Consider the following 20,198-nt stretch of genomic DNA (forward strand, 5'->3'; position numbering starts at 1 on the left):
ACCATGTACAATTGTATAATGCCCATTTTGCTTTAGACCTTTTTTAATTGTATTTAATTTTACACTTAGTATTCTTTGATTATATCCTATGTTTTTAGTTTTTATGCCTTTGGTATCCCTGTCAGATGAAATTCTGCTTGGCTTAGATTAGATCTCACCATTTTCAAGAAGTCTTCCTCAATTCCCCTTATGAAAATTCATTATTCTTTTCTTATTCAACAGAAATTAGTGCCTCTGATAGAGGAACAATAATGATAATTTTATTGAATTTAAGTCCACAGGGAAAAAGAAGATATTTGATTCTCTAATTTAGAACAATTTCTGGAATTTATGCAGTTGACATGTTAGTTTATAGTGAGCATTTACTAAGAAAATGATGATTTTATTGAGAAATGTTACCATTGATGAGTAAATAATTTTGAATTTCAATTTACAAGTGAATTCATGCTCCTGTATTATATCCATCACTATAGACATGATAATCACCTAACAACACAATGGGGAAAGGTTTTCTGAATGTGTGTTTGTGTGTAGAACACCACAGGCACCAAAGAGAAAATGAAACATTTTTGCTTTATCACATATTTTTAATTGAAGAAATATATAAAACATTATTACATTCGGTAATATATTGCCATCAGAAATATCTAATTCAAAAGATGAAATTTTTTCAAATACCTTTTTTCTGAAATAAGTTTCTAAATACTTTTTTTTTTTTTAAGATTTTATTTATTTATTTAGATAGAGAGCCCCAGCAGGGGGAGAGGCAGAAAGAGAGGGAGGCATAGACTTCCCACGGAGCAGGGAGCCCAACGCTTGGGCTGAGCTCATATCCCAGTCACATGGGATCTTGACCTGAACCAAAGGCAGATCTTAACTGACTAAACCACCCAGGCTCCCCTATATATACTGTCTTTTTAATGTCTTCCTTTCCCTTCACCTAATAAGACTTTTCTACGATAACCCACTTATACATTTGATAACACCTTCCCTTCAGGTAATTGCACGGGGCAAGAGATATGACTCAAACTATATGTTATTATATTTATTAATTAAATCTCATTTCTTGAATTCCTGGGTCCATTTTTAAACCTTAACATCAATGGTATCAATGCTATATCATCTTTATATCCTAGATAAATCAATACCCTAACTCTTTAGTAGTGAAGAGGATATCTTGTTTTATGCTTTCTATTTTGATTGGTATGATGTTTTAATAATATTCCAACTTCAGAGGTTTATAGCATGTGAGTGATATGGACCATCTTAGAATAATGGAGGAGTTGCTCCTCACTGATAATGTTGAGAGAGAAAATAAAATGGTTCTGGTCTTGTTTCCATGAACCGCATAAGGCAAAACATCCAGCAGAAGTAGATTTCCTCTTTTGGAAGCACCCTTAAATCTCTGTGTATTGGTAGGAGAGTTCATAGAGAAATTTCCTTAGCCTTCTCACAAGTGGTTTCAGTTAAATGTTTAGTAGTATTTTCTTGGTCGTTTCTCATATCTTACAGTGTTTTCAACTTTAAACCCATAAAGACCATGCAACAGGCCAAACTTGATCCTCTCCAAGTCTGATGAAGCTATAGTATGGATATATAGGTTATAGTATGGATATATATATATATATATATATATATATATATATATATATATATATAGTATGGATATATAGTATAGATAACAGGCCAGAATATTTGGCAATGGCTTCAAAGTTCTGTACCACAACTAGTAGGTTGTGGTCATTTTACATTTTACTTCTCCAGTTCTAGATTTCTCTTCTATAAAATGAGAGAATTGGGCAAAAGATTATGTGAGATGCTTCAAATTCTACCATAGTTTTATTTATAAAGAAACAAATTAAGTAAGAAGCATTACAGTTATTTCCTTCCAAAAGGAATAAGCCCTGAAAATAAGTTTATTTCACTTACATTGTTTTATGAGTCACATTATAGTTACTACTATATACTTTACATATTTTACAGAATTAAATAAAATGGTTTTGCTAGAACCTCTTAAAGGTTTATACCTTTATACCTACTTTATACCTACTAGAAGTAAGCAATCTGTGCATGTGTTTTTATTTCATTCATTCAACAGAAGTAGCAGTGTTAAAAAAAGAAACACAACTTAGTAACGGACTTAAATACTTTGTTAATTATTCTTGGTAGAAACTCAAAGCTGTATCCCCAAAGTTTTAAGTCTAGAAATGAGTTGGAGATTCTAGGAAGACAGAAATAATGTTTGTCTTCCTCATCTATTTATTCATAGAGACAAGACTGGCACTCATTACATAGTAGTTTCTAAGTAAATATTATTGAATACATGCGTAACTGCAGAGGTACTTTGGAGAATATCTGATTGCCAAATCAAAGCTCTATGACTCAGATCAACAAAACAGATTTCATATGGGTTTCTGACATAATTAGCAAGAATAGAAAAAACATTCTGTGTATGAAGGAAATGCTCTATTGCTTTCCCTAAGAACTGTTTGTACTCTACTGTTATCATAATTCTTTTTATTATCCTAAATTAATTTACAGTTACTGATATAAATCAATAAAGTGCAGTAAAAATTCATCCATATTGACTTTATATATGCATATCTATACATTTGTCATTCTTTTCAGTGAACCGTTTTCAGTGATGCATTCAGCTGGCAAACTCTTTCCCTGGATTGTATTAATCATGCCCTAAATATTGCATATCTTGAGAAACTGAAGAGACAAATGACTTCAGATTGCTAATGATAGATGCTCTATTTTCCTTTTCAATCTCCTTTCAGAAATGTACACTTCATTCAATTTTTCAATTAAAAATTTTTAACAGAAATATTTCTCAAAAAATAAATATGACTGATAAATTCAGGCAAGACTTCTTTTGCAGCCTCCAAGAACAAAGGCATCTTGGCTTACATGACCGGTCCTATAGGTCCGAAGACCTCTAATACTTGCCTTATAAGTTACGTGCTCATTTATTAGACAGTATCAAAGGATAGAATACATTTTCTTTAAGTTTTTGGCACATTATTTAAAACCAGAAAGAATTATAAAAGACTTATCTAAAGTGCTTAGCCATATTCACCCCCTAATAAGAGATATTCAAAAAATGGCATTGATCTTAGGATATTTGAATATTTGTTGGGTGTTAAAATGTTAAATATAGTACATTAAAAACCTCTGATGGCTGTGTTGGTGATTACAAGATCTCCCTATGGGATACTGGCCCAAAGCACTTACTGTTGGGAGTAATGTATGTTACTATACCGTACTCTGTGTCGAGATGTCATTGGGGATGTGGAACCAGTGGTTTGGCTTATGTGAATGTTGGGACTCATCATTTGTGTCACTTGAATTTCGGGTGCCACCAAAATACCGCCACTCATTACAGGTCCCATACAGCCATCAGTCATGCTACCACTGCTCATGTCAGGCATACCAGGACTAGACAGCACTCTCTCAGTATAGATTACATTGTGTGTGTTGGCTAACTCCGCAGGTACACAGATATTCCCTTGAACGTCATAGACAGGTGCCATTACTGTTTCGGTCACTACGACATTGGGTGGGAGTTGAGGATCGAAAACAATTGTGGTGGGTTGCATGCATTGGTCAGCCGTTGTGTAAGTCTCAGTCACTACAATATCCCCATGGATCATGGGTTCAGGTATTGCCATTTCTGCCTGGAATTCAGCCTCTGAGAGAGTCATTCCTGAAGAGTCATTAACAAAATAATTGGGCCCCAGGAGAGGGAGGTCAGTACTGATAGGTATACAGGCCTGTTGTGAAGGAAATGGCTCAATTTCTGTGTCTAAGCAGATTTCAGCCAGAGTCCTGAATTTTGGATCTAAAGTTTCCATGCAGCTTTCATCTAAATCATCCACAATCCAACTGCAGCAACCAATGGAGCCAACGGGAGACCCTACTCCCTCATGGTCATAAATGAGCAAGCAGTCGTTTGCTGGTCGACCTTCGTCTTCATCTGCATAAGCATATGCTTTCTAAAATTAGAAGAAAAACAGGAAATTAGTTTCTTGTCCCTTAAAATAACCAAAGAGTTACAATAATTTTTAAGAGGTGTCTGATTTGAGGTTTTAATGGAATGAACTGAAAAAAAGCACTGAAAATTTTTTGCTGAAATTCTAAATGGAATTTTTAAAGGAGGTCAGTCTGTATTGATGGTGCATAGAGTTTGAATAAATGTGAGCCACTCTTATTTGAAAGCTAACAAATAATAATTTCTGCCTTTTATTCAGATTTTGGCAATCCAGATTTGTCAAAGACAAGGTTTAAATTTTTGGATTTATAGTCTTTTGTTTCTGAGGTGGTCTAGAAATAACAAGATATATTTAGTTATGTTCAATATGTTACTTACTTGAGGAGAGAGAGTTTATCAACTTGGAATAAAAGCATGTATAAATATGTCAATATCTTTAAGCTTCAGAAACTTGTGTCCAAATGTTCAGTGGTTTTATGTGATCTAAGTGAAGAGATCCAAGATGTGTTTGGAGTTAGATTAACAGGAAGAAGGCACTAAGAGGTTATCTGCTGTGATTTTCAAATCATTTTTAATGACAGCTCCTTTAAATGAAATCCTACGTGTAGAACAGATGGAAGGGAACTTCTCTGTTTGAAGAGGGTGTGGTGGCTGCTAGTTCTCTCTTCACTTTCCTTCAGGTGCTGTGGCCCTTTTGGGTTCCAAGAAACCCCGCAGAATCTGTTATCATCTTATCTCTTCCCTATTTTATAACTAAGATAACCAAAGGCCCAGAGAGAGTGAATGGCATGTTCAAGACTTAAATCATTGTAGAACTCTACCTCAACTTCAGCTAACCTTTTTACACTACATCATGTTGCTTACCCTCTGCTCTGTACTAGACTCTAAATTCTACCACTGGAAATAAGTGGTTTTAAGTCTTAATCTTTTCTTCATGAGTTCAGTGCTACCTTAAAACTTTTTGCTGGTTAACATTTTTTTTTAAACTTTTATTATTTATTTATTTGAGTGTGTGTGTGTGTGTGTGTGTGTGTGTGTGTGCGCGCAAGTGGCAGGGAGAGGGGCAGAGGGAGAGGAAAAGTCACACTCCACGCTGAGCAGGGAACTTGATGCTGGGCTTGATCCCAGGACCCTGGGATCAGGACATGAGCTGAAGGCAGATGCTTAACTGACTGAGCCACTCGCGCACCCTGCTGTTTAATATTTTGAAGTGACCCCTTTATATGGGGAAAAATTCCTCTTGCCCAGGGCACAAATTGGCTGTAGGGGTTGAGGGTGGAGGTATAAAATGAGGCAGGAAGGAAGCACTTCACCATTCTGCAGGCTTCAGCTAGGAGAGGGAGAGGCTGCATCACACCACCTCTGAAATCTAGTGTCATTTTTTTAAGTGTAGAGCTGAAATGTTTGGGGAAGGGTGACCTACTGAAGTCACAGAGAAAAGGGAACACTTTTGGATTTTATTTCACATATCAGAATGCCCAGGACAATTTTGCCTTTAATGATAAAGCTCTTTTAATATTAGTGTGATTTTTTATGAATGATTTGTTAAATATAATTTCTGTGACATTTCTATGGTACATATGTGATTGTGCTCATTTATCAAGTATTTTTAGTGATATTGATCACTCATTTACATAGTCAATATGATTCTTGCATAGTCTGTGATAGTATTTGTAACTACCGATTTTAGGAAAGAGCTTAAAATTACAAAAACATCCTTAACATTTTTTTTTTGTTTGTTTGTTTTTGTTAAGAGCAGTGGTGAAACTCATGTGTTACCATACAGGGAGTAAAACAGGCTGGTTGAAATGTGAGATGAAATGGATTGCTAATTAAATGAAATAAACATACTAAATAGGGACTCACAAGGGGATTTATTTACCCCTTGTGCTACTCTGTTAGGCCAGTCTAATGGAGCTTTCTTCTTTGGAATGCTCAGAGACCCATGATCCCTTCTCTTAGTGAGGGGACACATATTCTTGGTGATGGGGTACTGGATAGAGAACAGGAGACAGGGGTTCTAGGCCCTGATCTAGCACCAAGTCATGATGATGCTTTACTCCTGAGTTACCATTCTCTTTCTTCCCCAGTCCTAGCCTTTAATTTATTTTTTTTCTCCTTTCTGCTGGAGATACTTGGAATACCTACAGGAGGGACACCTACAGAGAAGACATGGATACACATTTTTTTCTTTCTTGATAAGAATCCTCCTGTTTTGCTGCTACTATGGGAAACAAAGTGGGAAAAGGAGAAGGAAACAGAAATGAAAACAAACAAACAAACAAACAAACAAACAAAAAGGGGCAAAGGGAAGTAGGGAATGATGAGAGATGCTAGCCTTTCCCCAGTATTAAGATGGATGTGTGAATATTTAATTGAATATAAAGTATTTTTTTTTCAGAACTGAGACAGAGTTGAGGATGACTCAATATATTTCAGAAGAACCTACTGCCATGGGAGTTATCATTCAGTCTCACTATTTCGTGCAACTGGGTGCAGGGGGATTACCTCAGAGAAATAGCTGTCCAAGAAAGCCATGTTCAGGCCCGCATCTGCATATTCCCACTGGGTTCCTATCGTGGAACTTCTCCTCCGTCGAGCTCCTGCTGCTTCTCCCGCGGCCAGGCCAACGGCGGTCCCCAGTCCTGTGTTGAGTTCCACTCCGGACACACCCCCTTCCACCGTTCCTCCACCCGCGTAGGTGTTAGTGTAGATTTCTGAAAGGAGTGAGTGTTCAGAGAACAGTGCTCGAGTGGTCTGCCCTGTTCATCCACGTGCAACACTGCCAGTCACCGTGTGCCGTGTTACACACCACACCTACCCACACAAGGAGGTCCCGGAAAGCCAGGCAAAGAGCCGTTCGAATTCTACCCAGTCTCAGGCTTGCTGATAAAATCAAAGTAAATGGTACAGAGGGAGCTAGCGTTCAGACTTTGGCCTCACATTTGCACCAGCTTCTCACCTAGTCTCACAGGTGGAGAGCTTGCCAAGAAGAGCAGGACCTCTGCCTCTGTCCTGTCCCTCTCTCACTGCCTCTGTCAAGCTGCCCTGGCCTGTCAGAGCGGGCTTACACCCCACCCAGGGACCCTCCACAGCAAGGGCACCAGCAGAAACTGAAACGGTCCTCATTCACCCCAGCGCTGGAGGGAGAGCGGGCTTTCCTAGGCGTGCTCAGCCACCTTAGGCTCTCTGCATCCCAACTCTGCTTGGGGATATTAAGGAACCACCACTGAGAAATCTCATGTCTGCTCTAGAATTGGGCAGCTTTGTTTGGTCATTGCCCACTAGCTGGGTATTTTACAGTATTCCTAGGTGTACATGGAGCTGGTAAATTAGGAGACGCTAAGGCTGGTGAGGCAAATGCACGTGTAGATTTAAGAAAAGTATTTCAGTGTATATTAGAAGAGCATTTTTGCTGCTTTTTTTATTATTATTTTTTGAACAGCTTGTATTACAAATAATGGCTACAGTAGCACTCTATGCAAGGCACTGTGCCATATATTTTGTGATATATATATATATATATATATATATACACACACACACACACAAACACACACACACATTTTGTATGTATATGTGTATGTGTATATTCTGTGATATATATTCACATACCACACATATACATATATAGCATATCATATATATAATACATACATTATATATCATATGTTGTGTGACTCTTTACAGTGACACTTTGAAGTAGGTATTATCATAAACTCAATTTCAAAGATAAGGAAATTGAGGCCCAGAGAGGTTAAGTGCGGGCCCAAGGACATAGCTGGGCATCAAACTCAAACTTTCTGGTTCTAGAGTTTACATTTTCAATTGCTACACCATACTCCTCTGCCTGTAGTTTAAGAAAAAGAGAATGCTAACTTCAAACATGTAACCTTCCCTCTCATTATACTATCATCCAAAGAGTTGGCAGACATACTGTTTTCTTTTAAAATTACTTATACATGAAATTTAACTGGTCGAATAATTTTGCAAATTTTAAAAAGAAAAACAGATTTTGGTGTCCACTGACCGGAAGAATCTATACGATCCTGGGTATTAGAGGCTGTCATGGGTACGCATATATTTGACACATCCTGAAAAGAAAGAAAAATATTTTTGAAATGCATACTTTATGTTAAGTATATAAAAACTGACATTTTTAGTTCTGTGTCTTGCATAATTGTCAAGACATGCTCAGTTCCATGGAAATCCCACACTTCTCAGGAGCGTGACAGTGCACTCACCCTGTCCTCTGGATGGGCCCCCTCTATCCTCCAAGACTGCATCACTCCTTCCCCCCCTTCTGGCACAGGAGCAAACCTCGTCCCCAGGCCTTCGGGCTGTCTTCGTTTGCAGCAGCAACACATGAGCAGCAAGAGTGGAGACACTACTCAGGAAAGTGGGAAGAGAGTTCACACATATTGTCTAAGTTAGGAAGTCATTGAATGTATCCTTTTTTGAAAAATGCGGCATTATATCGAGAACCAAAGGGAAAAATGCAAATATAAGAAAGCATCAGTTTTCCCTAAAGGACTGAATATACAACACCCATGTTTATAAACACCAAACCACCAAATCACATAGACTTTGAAGCTCGACTGAAGGGAATTTGGGATCACATCATCAGGGTTCTTTACTGATACATTAGGGAAGTAAGGTCCTTTCTTCCATCCACTTTAGGAGTCCCAGCTGGTTGCTGGCAGATCCAAGATTCAAATCCAATTTTCTGATTCTTAGTCCCTCATGTACACACATATAATTGTCTGTGTATGTATATATATATTTACTAGCCTATATATACACATGAATAAATATGTACTTATCTCCAAGAGCATGTTTCTATGTGCAGGTACCTGGATATGTATATATGTACACATAGTCCCTGTGGATATATATATATATATGTGTGTGTGTGTATCCATATAAATATATATATATATATATATATATATATATATATATCCATATAAAAACCAATATATACAAACCCATGTAACCAAGCATCATGTATATATGTATAAGTTAAATACACAATCAATATATGTTATCAAAAAGATTGAATACAAATTTCAGTTATAGGACCTAAAAATAGGTTTCTCCTTCAACCCTCATATTAATACTTAGAATCAATCAAATATCACCCACTAATTTTAATTGAGCTCCTTATATTTATTATTTTAAGATTTTTGTCTTCAAACTATAATGAAAACCTCACTTGAATTCTACATATTAATCCATAAATATCAACACTTCCTAAGTTTTCTAAGATTTTAGAATATACTCAGTTTAGTACTTTGGGGTCCACTGTAGTTGTTTTTTATACTTTTCTAATTGACTAGTATAGCATGCATTCCCCTGAGTTACTTAGAGGTATGGACGAAAGTATCAAAGCTCCTAAATCAGGACTTTAGTTGATTTCATTGAAATAGTTAATCTCACTTGGAGCAAACATCAAAAGTCTTAAATAAAGGCCCTTTGAGAAGATGTTTTGGGCAGGGACCCTTCCTCTCTCCATCACATGGTTCCTGCCCACCAAGAACACAGTCTGGGCTTCTCCATGGAGGACAAAGAACTGTCCAAAAGGGTATGCTCCTCCTACAATCGACTTCACAACTCTTCTGCTTTCTTGGCCTGATTAAGGAAGAGTTGTGAAATTCTGAACACTAGTCTACGGGGAATGCAGCTGACTCTAGGTTTTTATCCCTGAACTGCACATCAGCTTCAGCAGAGGGCTTACACGTGCTGCAGCCTGGGGTCTCATCTTGAGTACTCCTGCCTGAACATGATTAATTTTAAAGATCTCCAATGATTCTGATGTGCAGCTGAGGCCAAGACCCACTGGCTTAAAAGCAAGCTGACACCTCGACTCATTTGCTATTGGCACGTTCTGGGAAAATATATCTAATACCATTCTGATAATCACTCGTGATCTTAGTATAATCTTCAAAGTTCGTATTAGTTAAGGAAGGAAGTGCGGGGATGCATGGGTGGCTTATTTGGTTAAGCATCCGCTTTTGGTTCAGGCCATAATCCTAGCGTCCTGGGATTGAGTCCCGTATTGGGCTTCTTGTTCATCAGGGAGCCAGCTTCTCCCTCTGCCTGCCGCTCTCCCTGCACATGCCTGCTCGCTCTCTCTCTCTCTCTCTCTCTGACAGATAAATAAATAAATAAATAAATAAAATTTAAAAAGGAAAGTCTGTCCCAAAGTCACTTGTTTTTTCATTCCTCAAAATGATCATGTTTCAGTGTGTACTTCTTCACTGGAGCATATTCATATTAGAGTTTGAAGGATTTAGTCAGCTTTTTTTTTTAATCCAGTTTTTGATTTCTACAAAATCTAAAGTATTGCAGGGGCAGCCTAAAATGTATTACTCCTCTGAGGATTTATGTGTTTTAAAAAATGGTATAGGCAGAGGAGGACCCCTTTTGCAGGGTTTGCTTAAGGACCTCACCATGCTTGTGACCATGGTCCTGGTTGCAGACACTCTTATCAAGAGTCCAGAGGCTCATGTTCTCTTCTAAGCTCTTCTCCGGGCTTCCTATTAAGCCAGCGTGAACGGGTTACCTGATTCCACACATCCTCACTGATTTCTCATTGCCTGAGGACTGAAGTCCAGAACGTTTGGCTTATCGTGAACATTCCTGTGTGATGGCTCCCAGCCGCATTTTAGCCTGTCCATTTCCTGAGTGGTCAGTGCCTTTCCATCCCTCTCCTTATTCACGTTTGTGTTGTTCCTTTCAGATTTTCACCCCAGATACCACCCTCCTTCTAAGAAAATCTTGGGTGTGTAGGGCCTGGGTCAAAGCCACTTCCTCCGTAAAGACTCCCAACCTTTCCCACTTGGACTTGAATTGCCTCTTAACCTCTTTTAAAGCACTTTGCTTAAAATTTTCATGATGAGATTTACTATGTTTTGCTACTTTATACTTAGAAATTTGCTTGTGTTTTTCATCTCTATGACCCTCAATAATTCTAGTTATTATTACGGAACAAGTACGTGCCCTTATTACTCCCACTTTTTTTTTTTTTCTCCAAATCCCTATGAGAATTGCTATAGATTCCAAAGGGAAGTGACCAATATGAAACTAGCCACCCCAGTGAACCTGGTTAATTCTTGTCTTGAATAATTACTGAAAAGGGGATTCGATCTAGTACTTACAAAGTAGTAGTAGGAGTCCCATAGCGATCATGCCCATCCCTGTCGGCCCGAGACCAACATTTGAACCCCCAGCCTGTTCATCAGTGATAGTGCCATCTATGTCACTGGTAGCTGAGCTGCCGTCCCCCACGTCGAAGCCTGTTGTGCTAGGATACAAGCACACGTGGTTGTTGTCGCAGTCACAGGCCTCTAACGCTACGATCTGTGGCAATTCACACGTCCGGTGATAGCTGTCCTTCACAATGATTGGGATTTGGTAAACAATCTGGTCTAAAGGCTGCACAGCCGTCAGGATTGCAGAGGTAGCTGAAAAGGAAGAGAGGAAAGAGAAAATAAATGGAAATTCCTTGGGGTAACCCTTCTTAAAATACCCAAGACTCCCCTAGGGCCTTATTTGTCTCATGTTCCCTTAGTCATAGGGTACCCTATACTTACTTTTTAAAATAATATTTGTAATGAATTGTTTAATACTTCTTCCTGCTGAATCATTATTTCTTTGAAGGAGGCTAGGACCCTGCTGCTTGTTTTCTAGAGCAATAACATTTCACATGTTTCATGCACTCAATAAATATTTGTCCAATGAATGAAAAATATCGAGCAGAAAGGAAATATTAGAAGTCTTCTATTTAGGATTATGGTTTGCAAATAGCCTCCTTAAGACTGTTGTTTATCTTAAAAAAAAAAGAAGACTGTTGTTTCTCTCTTATTCAGAGGTGCTGTTCTGTCACTTAAATTTAGATGATTTCAATAGCTATTATTTTCCTAATTCTTTGTGCTACCACTGCCTATTGATTTGCATGGAAATTATTGCTTAAAACAGAGGTCGAAATTTATTTGTTAACCCAAAGAAGATTTAGAAAGGATTAAATTTATATCTAAATCACGAGTGTTAATTGATTAACCCATAACATGCACTAATTATAAATATTATCATTTATTAATTTCACTTACTTATATGATAAGTCAACTGTGTCTACCAAAATGTAACCTGTGCACAAGGCAAGAATTGAATAATGTGCAATGCCACAGCACATAGGTTAAAGTTTATGCTGTTCTTTAACACCAACATCTAAATAGAACTCCAGGAATATTGTCTCTGATGCAATTATATTTTTTATTGGCAAATCTATAATATGATCTGAATACCTTTATGATCCTCCACATTGAACCTTTTTAAAAAATGTTTTTACTCATAATATTTAGGATCTTAATGAGGAAAATGTGTTTAACAGTTGTTATTTAAGAATGACATATTGAGCTTTATAGGAAGGATGAATTCAAAGTTGTCTTAATTTTAATGGGGTTACTTTAGTGCTTAGCTTTTTAAAATATTAAAGTGGTTTTGTGGAAAAGAGCCAAAAAGTTTTCTTATGAAAACAAGTTGCCTAATTTCCTCTTTTGACTAAGTCCTTAAGGGTGGTATTTTTTTTCTGGCATCATTTTAGGGTTTCTCCATTCTATGAATGGAGAATCTTAGTGGCTTCTGAGACCTGAGAAATATTTCCTCTCACCTTGGGCTCTGAGGTCGGACCCCCATCCTATCACCCCCTAAAAATCTTTTATTGTTGCCTCAAGTGAAGGAAGTTAGAGAGCTATTGTGACCCAACTGAGGTCCTCTTATAGTATTTCATTTTCTATTATCTATTTGACACCTCAGGAGGTAGAACCCAATTATATAAAATGTGATGTTGTCTGAAATTTACTCTCAGTACCCCCAGGCATTTTTTTTTTTTTAACATAGCAACAGTTACCACAAACACATGTACTACTTGGACATCTTTACTATTTAAATACTTTGGTTATGTGTTTCTTTGTATTATTATGAATGTGGTCAAGAATCATAGAAACAGAGATAGAAAGTATTACTACCTATCTTGCCTAATTATTTAGTCATTGTGTTTGTTTTTGGTCTTAAAGATGAGCAAGTTTGCATTCCACTTACCATTTACTGGTTCCATATCCCACATGTCAGCGGTCCCCGGTGGCTGATCAACAACACAGAAGGTATAGGGAGACCCATAAGAATGATCACCAACGTCTCTTGCAGAGATAAGTGTTGATGGAGAGGCAATACATATGTAATGACTTTCAGCTAAAACAACTGGACAGTAATCAGTGACATCAGGAACTTCGATACATATGGTTCCTGTGGCCGTTCTCCTAGAGCCATCTGAAACAGCAGAGCATCGTGGGTGTTGAGGTAAACAGTGTGAGGGAGAAAATTCTTTCTCATAACTCCACAATAATGCCACAGCATAGAGGAATAGCATGAATGACTTCTTCGGGGGTGGCTGATGGGTTCCTGCTTATTTCAATGACGTGAAACCACTCTTTGCTTACTACCTTCCAGCCACACTTTTTCTTTTTTAGTTCTTAGAAGAAGTTTCTTCCTAATCCAGAACTCTCGGGTGTTATATTCATTCTTCCCAAAGTGTTATTCATCTGTTTCATTCAGCCAACTCCTGCACATCCCAAGATACCATAGCTCTCTGTTTCTACCTTGTCCCCCTGAACCAGACTCCCAGTCCAGCCTATAGCCTTCCATTCAAGATGCTTATTGAGTTCTGTGTTTGTAGGAAAATAATCACAATTGAAATGCAATAATTGTTTATATATTTTTTCTTTCTCTTTTCCTGTTTATTTTAATGATATCCCTTAGATGCCATTTCTCTTTGCAATGGCACTTCTGAAAACAAATATAAATCTGTTAAAATTTTTTCCTAACCTACTTGAAACAAATTTTGGGTTAATATAGTTTATTAGAAGAAATAGGAATCTGAGCTTTTAGTTCACTTTTCCATCTGGTTAGCTTGTGCCTGTGCAGATACTCTGCTTAGGTATCTAAATAATAGGTCTTGTTTTTTGTTTTCTGTTGTAATTTTGATAGTTTTTTCCTCCTTCTTTATTCACTTGATGACTAATTTTTATTCTAGTTTTTAAAGATATTTACATATGACCAATATGCAAACATAGGCCATGATCAACATGGTTAGAATCCATTATAGGAATAAGTGTTCTAGAATGCTGATAATAAATCAGACTGTAATATTTCAATAACTGATCCAGTGTTGAAAGTGGTGCTCACGGGATGAAGAGCAGAATGTATAGACTATAATTACTTCGGTATTATCTTGTTTGTGTGTGTGTGTGTGTGTGTGTGTGCGCGTGCACGTGTCTGTTTTTTTTCTTTTTCCAGTGCCCCTTTATCTTTGTCTTTGGCCACTGTATAGCTCAGATATAAACAATACAAACCTATAGTATTTATCTTCTATTATATATATATTTGCAAGACCTGTTTTCTCTCTTCTTTCCTGGCTCTTGACTTTATTTCTGTTTTGTTCTGTGGTAACTGGTTTCCTAGGCACTGTTCGGAGAATGATTAACTATTGATAAGTAAGTTTTCTGTTGCAGTCACCAAGAACGTTTAATAGATTTCCCCACAAGAAGCCACTCATTTAAAAGTTCAGTGTATCTGCACTTATGACTTAATTTCACTCTTATATGGGGAATAATCTTCTGCTTTAACATCCTACTTTAACATCCTACTTGGGACAACATGTCCATTTAAGCTGCACTTACACAGGCTTTTCATTGTAGCTCAGTTTTAGTGGTACTAAAATAACTATACTCTTGGGGCACCTGGGAAGCTGAGTTGGTTAAGCATCTGACTCTTGGTTTCTGCTCAGGTTATGATCAGGTCCTGCTCAGGTTCTGCTCAGGTTCTGCGATGGAGCCCAAGCTGGGACTCCATGTTCAGTATGGAGTCTGCTTGTCCCTCTCCCTCTGCTCTTCCTCTCCACTCCCATCCCTGCTCATGCATGTGTGTGTGTGCGTGTGTGTGCGTGTGTGTGTGTGCACAATCTCTCTCTCTCATAAATACATAAAAAATCTTTTGAAAAATCCTTAAAATAACTGTACTCTTTGGGACACTGCTGTTCCTCTTGGTCATCCCCAAATGAGCTTTGTGTACACCTTGTTGCACTTACTTTATGTAAACATTCCTAATATACTCTGAAAGTTGGATTAAACATCTCAAGAAATGAGGCCATAAACAGAAATTGAATTTTACTTTTAGACTTAAACTTTTATGCTTTATGCTGTAAGTCACATACAGTTCATTTTTGGAAATAGGTAAAATAAATTATGATTTAAATATAAATTATGGTTATGAGTGTACTGGGTTCAGTACTTTTATTTTTTAAGATTTTTATTTATTTATTTGACAGAGAGAGAGAGAGAGCAAGAGAGCAAACAGAAGCAGGGCAAGTGGGAGAAGGAGAAGCAGGCTCTCCACTGAGCAGGGAGCCCAATGCAGGGCTCTATCCCAGGACCCTGGGACCATGACCTGAGCCCAAGGCAGGTGCTTAATGACTGAACCACCCATGCACCTCGAGTTCAGTTCTTAATCTAAGGTACTTAGAACTCTCTAGAAGCCTTGCAGACAGACACACTAAATGATATATTTTACTTGAGTCAATCTAATATCAACATTAGAATTACATTTATATTTAGTGGAATAATAATAATTTTTTTTAAATATTGAGAAGAAATTTTCTTACCGTCTATAGCGAGGATTTCTGCTGTGTATATCCCATTGGTAATATATTTTGACTTCTTATCAAATTCCCTAGAAAATTGTATCTCACCAGTCCTTGAGTCTACTTTTAACCAGCTGCCTGCATCATGTCCTATGATATACCTGTTTTTAAATAAATAAGTTCATCGTTAGCTCTTACAAAAGTTAATTTTAGGTCACATACAATGTGTTAAACATAAATATGGTGTTTGTGCGTTTTACGGTGATGATTGCCTTGGTTTATATATATCTCAATAAAATTTTAGTGTTAAACTTATTAATACACGGGTTCACAACAGGGTTTTAAAATTTCATGATTCTTACTTTTCTAGTTCTTACTATAATTGTTAGTACAATGTATGAGTCTTTTTCAGGTTTATTTATTATAGCATTATATACTGAGGGAATATCCTTTACTCATTTTCACATGTGATATGCTTCATTTTTCTTAAATGCATTAATACATTTTAAGGTGCATTAGCTTTAGAGTATCTCACTCTTGGCCTATTAGGGGTTGTGGTATATATAATATAATATAATATAATATGTATAATATAATAATATAATGGATTAAAATTGCTTGATCTTAGTGGATGAAGATCCTTTTCTTCTATCCCATATTGATAGACTTCATAATTTTTGTTGTCTGTAAATTTTTTAGTCTATCAAGTAATCAAAACTATTAACGTCAAAGTAATTTACAAATCAATAGACTGTTCATTCCAAAAATATTAGGAGGAGGAGAAGAGAGATAAGGAAGAGACATAGAGAATACTTATATATTTCACTAGAATCATTTTATTGAGTATCTTTTAATACAATGTAATTCATGTATAATCTGTGTACTAGTGCCCTGGAATGCCTACCTATTTCTCCAGTCCTGACTTTCTTTATACCAGTCAAATTTCTGAAACACGTATATTTCAGCTTTTCTTATTATATATTTTTTTCCTCTTAAATCAAACTGGGGTTTGAGATTAGCCCCAGCTTCATTGGATGAGACAGGTTTCAAGGAAACAAGCAGTGATTCATCTTTTATTATGTCTCATAGTTTACGGCATAAATCAGCCTGGGGCCAGGGTGGTAACAACTGGCCACAAAAGATTAGAGATACTTCTAGACTCTCTTAGCAGCCCTTTGACCTCATAGTTTCTTCCTGACACAATTACCTTTCTAACCAGTTGGAGGCCATATTGCCCTTAAATACTATTAAAATCTTGGGAAAATGTCAGTGCTACCAAAGTGTTCTAAAGCAAGCAAATGAACAAGAGAAGCAAAGCCAAACTCAAAAACTACTTCAACCCACACAGTCTAGCACATTCTGTGTGAGTTAACACTGGACAAAACCCCATTTTATCACTTTGACATGAGCACAGTTTTTGTGGTACCTGACATTTGTGGCAGGGTTTCCTGTGTCCAAATCTGTAGCCGTATAGGTGCCAAGCACATAATTCAATAAGGAATTCCCTCTTATTCCTTCTCGTATACTGAAGGTCCTAGAATTTGGATGAAATGTGGGTCCTTCTCTCACATTAACAACCTGAATTCTTACAGGCGTTGAGTGCATTTGGAATCGAGAGGCAACTGAGTGGTGAAATTCAGCTTGGTTTTTCACTCCAATACCAAGATGAATATTAGGCGTTTGTTCGTAATCCAGCATCTGAAATCATAGAAAGTAAAAAAATTCCGAAAGGGCAAAAGGACTCTCTTTTGTTAGAGTAAGTAGCTGTGATAAGAAAGCAGCACATGAAAGTGAAGTCCAGGAGCTATGTAATTCAGATTTTGAATGGATAAAACTTTACCAATTATTGCATCAGATATTTCAGATATGTTATTCCCTTTATGTCTTGGCATAATCAGGTATGTAGGTTATTTAGGCCTGTGACTTAAGTTGGACTATCTATTAGAGTTCTAAACTTCTTATATAAAGACCCTGAAGTCAAGAACGATCTCTTTCCAAATGAGAAAAATAAAAAAACTTAGCATGAAATAAAAAGGGTTTACAACTGGTGAATGAATAAATAGGACCCAGGTTTTCTTTGTAGAATCCACATCTGAGAATCTCTTGAATTCAGCAGAATAAAAGAGCCAATATATATGATGTAAATGAACATGTAATTTAAAAAAAAATGATGCAAACAACTTCTAAAGGAAAATTCACGATTATTAAATGCAGCCTAAACTATAATTTCATTGTGCTGGGTCTGGGAGACAAGAAGGTTTCTTCACAGGGCACATTCAAATAGGTAAGTACCTTTCCCAGAGAAAAGCTACCTTTGAAACGGGTTCTTTGGATAAAAGGTGAATGGAATCTTTTGATCCAGAATCATTGATGTGGTGACATGAAAAGTCACCACCAACAATTCAGCACAGAGCTGACTGTGAATTGTATATTAAAAAATGGATTTTCGGTTGGAAGAGAGTTCCCTCTTATATAATGAGTGAGAAAGCAGTTGTGAAAAGGGAGTCCTGGACAAAGTCTGTTTAGAAGTGTCCTGGAAGCTAATGTAAGCAACCTTGCATCACGTTTACCGACAACAGAAGTCAAGAGACCACTACCAACAAGCAAGACCCTGAAGTAAACCTCTGTTTCTCAAGGAAATTCTATGACATCATAAATATTTTTTTAGTGAATTTTAGTTAATTCTTCACAAGAGCTAATAAGATAGAAGTATTTATAGAAATTCAGTTGTGCCCTAACATGGGGTCTGCCCGCATGATTTCCTTTGATTTCAGCTCACACCCTTCAGGTTTGAGATTTTGATTCTTTGGAACATCTGTTCTCTCTCTGGTCCACATGATGCCTCACACAGAACCAATTATGAATGCTGCGGTCAAAAATAGATTTTCGATGGGAAGAAACACCTCTTTTATATCTCAGTTTTTATTTTCTAGAATTCCATGCTGTCTTTAAACAAACGAGAGATCTAAGATCCTCTCTTCTGGTAGAGGAATCTCTTGGCAGTCCTTTGCATGTACACATATATGTGCTTTTTGCTTGTCAGAATAGTTCTCTCTCTTTTGAATAGATATGGTGGAAAGTATATTTTGAATAGATATGGTGGAAAGTATATTAATATGTATATAACATTGTGTCAATTATAGACATTCACAGAATATTGTGAATTGGTTGGGAGCTGATCTTCCCTCCAACAGGGAAGATAAAAAGCAGAGGAAAGGCACAGAGCCTCTCATATCCTCTGCAAGTGAGACCTTTTATCAAGTTTTGCACTTGTATGCAGAAGTCCGGATTTTGCGAAGAAGAATAAACACAACCATGGGTCTGGTTTTGGAATTAGAATGGAGTGGCTGGAACAAATGGGTTTCTGCAGTTTCAGGCGGGACTGAAGAATACTCACAAAGGATATGCAGATCTGTGTCAGAAAGCATGGAGCAAGTGTTAAGAAATTCTACAAGAGGCTCAGGAAGCGCTCAGGATAAAGGTGACCCCTCCAAAAATCGATTTGGCTTCTGGTGAGTTTTTGCTACGTTAAATTTTAACATCGAAGCTAAGCTGTTAGAATCTCATGTGCAATTTTGTTTGCTTGTTTTTGCTTCGGATCTAAGTTAATGGAACCCTGCGATTTCTCAGGGGGATGCTGGTTCATTTTAGAATTAAGGGAGGAGGTTAGTAGTCTGTCTACAAAACAGGCAGTGCTTCTATGGCAGGGGACTGAGAAAATGGTGTGTGTGAGTATGTATGTTCTGCTTTTCAGGAATTGACATTTTCTGGTGCCAGTGGGTCTGGAAGAGAGTAGCAGGCACACACAGTTGAAAGAGGCTTATAGGGTTGAACAGAGGGAAATGTCTCAAGGCACGAGCTCTTGCTTCTTGCTTGTTTTCCTGGCCCCAGATGCTACCTTGAGGCACATTAAATATGACTTGGGGAAACGAGAGCTCTGCTTGGATCCTGTCTTTGTCATTTGCCACCTGGGTGAACTTAAGACAACTTAGTGTTCCTCTTTGGTTTTGTTTCACTTTCTATAAAACAAGGAATCAGAATATTTTCTTCCCAGAGTTGGGATGATTAGATAACATGTATAAAACCTCTATAAAGTCATATAACTTACTAGCTGGTATTCCGTGACTGCCTGGTAAGACAGAGAACCAATATTTCTTTGTTAGAATTCCAATTAGATAATATTTTGCTTTTCTTTTCAATGGTGAAACGAATGTGTGTATACACACACACATTTATATTGTTTGTTAGTATTTCCATACATATTTATTGATAAATACCTAAAGGGCGTTATTATTGACAGGTTTTGTTTGTTTTTTTGTTTTTTACCTTCTCAAAGATTTTCTTGTTATGCTACAAGTTTCTTGAGAACAAGGAGCTTGTTTCATTCACCTTTATTATCTCTAGCACCTCATGGTTCTCAATATATTTGAGTTGAATTGAATCATTTGTAATATCCTTAGACTAAGAAAAGGGTTATGGAAAGCTCAGTAAAAGCCTGTGACTATG

At 37.2% G+C, this 20,198-nt stretch overlaps 2 protein-coding genes across 2 annotated transcripts in view; one reads left to right on the top strand and one right to left on the bottom strand.

The window, feature by feature from the left end:
• Positions 1 to 3,233: 3,233 nt before the first annotated feature.
• Positions 3,234 to 20,198, bottom strand: part of DSG4 (desmoglein 4) — a 33,146-nt gene continuing 16,181 nt past the window's right edge. The window contains exons 9-16 of the mRNA XM_059138973.1: positions 17,119 to 17,390; positions 15,714 to 15,853; positions 13,097 to 13,324; positions 11,155 to 11,460; positions 8,239 to 8,381; positions 8,025 to 8,088; positions 6,503 to 6,711; positions 3,234 to 3,998 (exon numbers count right to left, since the gene is read on the bottom strand). Coding sequence (XP_058994956.1) covers positions 3,234 to 3,998; positions 6,503 to 6,711; positions 8,025 to 8,088; positions 8,239 to 8,381; positions 11,155 to 11,460; positions 13,097 to 13,324; positions 15,714 to 15,853; positions 17,119 to 17,390 — 2,127 coding nt within the window. The remainder of the gene's footprint in view (positions 3,999 to 6,502; positions 6,712 to 8,024; positions 8,089 to 8,238; positions 8,382 to 11,154; positions 11,461 to 13,096; positions 13,325 to 15,713; positions 15,854 to 17,118; positions 17,391 to 20,198) is intronic.
• The window catches only part of DSC1 (desmocollin 1), a 245,197-nt gene continuing 244,066 nt past the window's right edge, over positions 19,068 to 20,198 (top strand). The window contains exon 1 of the mRNA XM_059138997.1: positions 19,068 to 19,204. The gene's annotated coding sequence lies outside the window, so the exon portion shown is untranslated. The remainder of the gene's footprint in view (positions 19,205 to 20,198) is intronic.

The sequence above is a fragment of the Mustela lutreola genome, chromosome 11, assembly GCF_030435805.1.
Source record: "Mustela lutreola isolate mMusLut2 chromosome 11, mMusLut2.pri, whole genome shotgun sequence".
Taxonomy (NCBI): Eukaryota; Metazoa; Chordata; class Mammalia; order Carnivora; family Mustelidae; genus Mustela; species Mustela lutreola.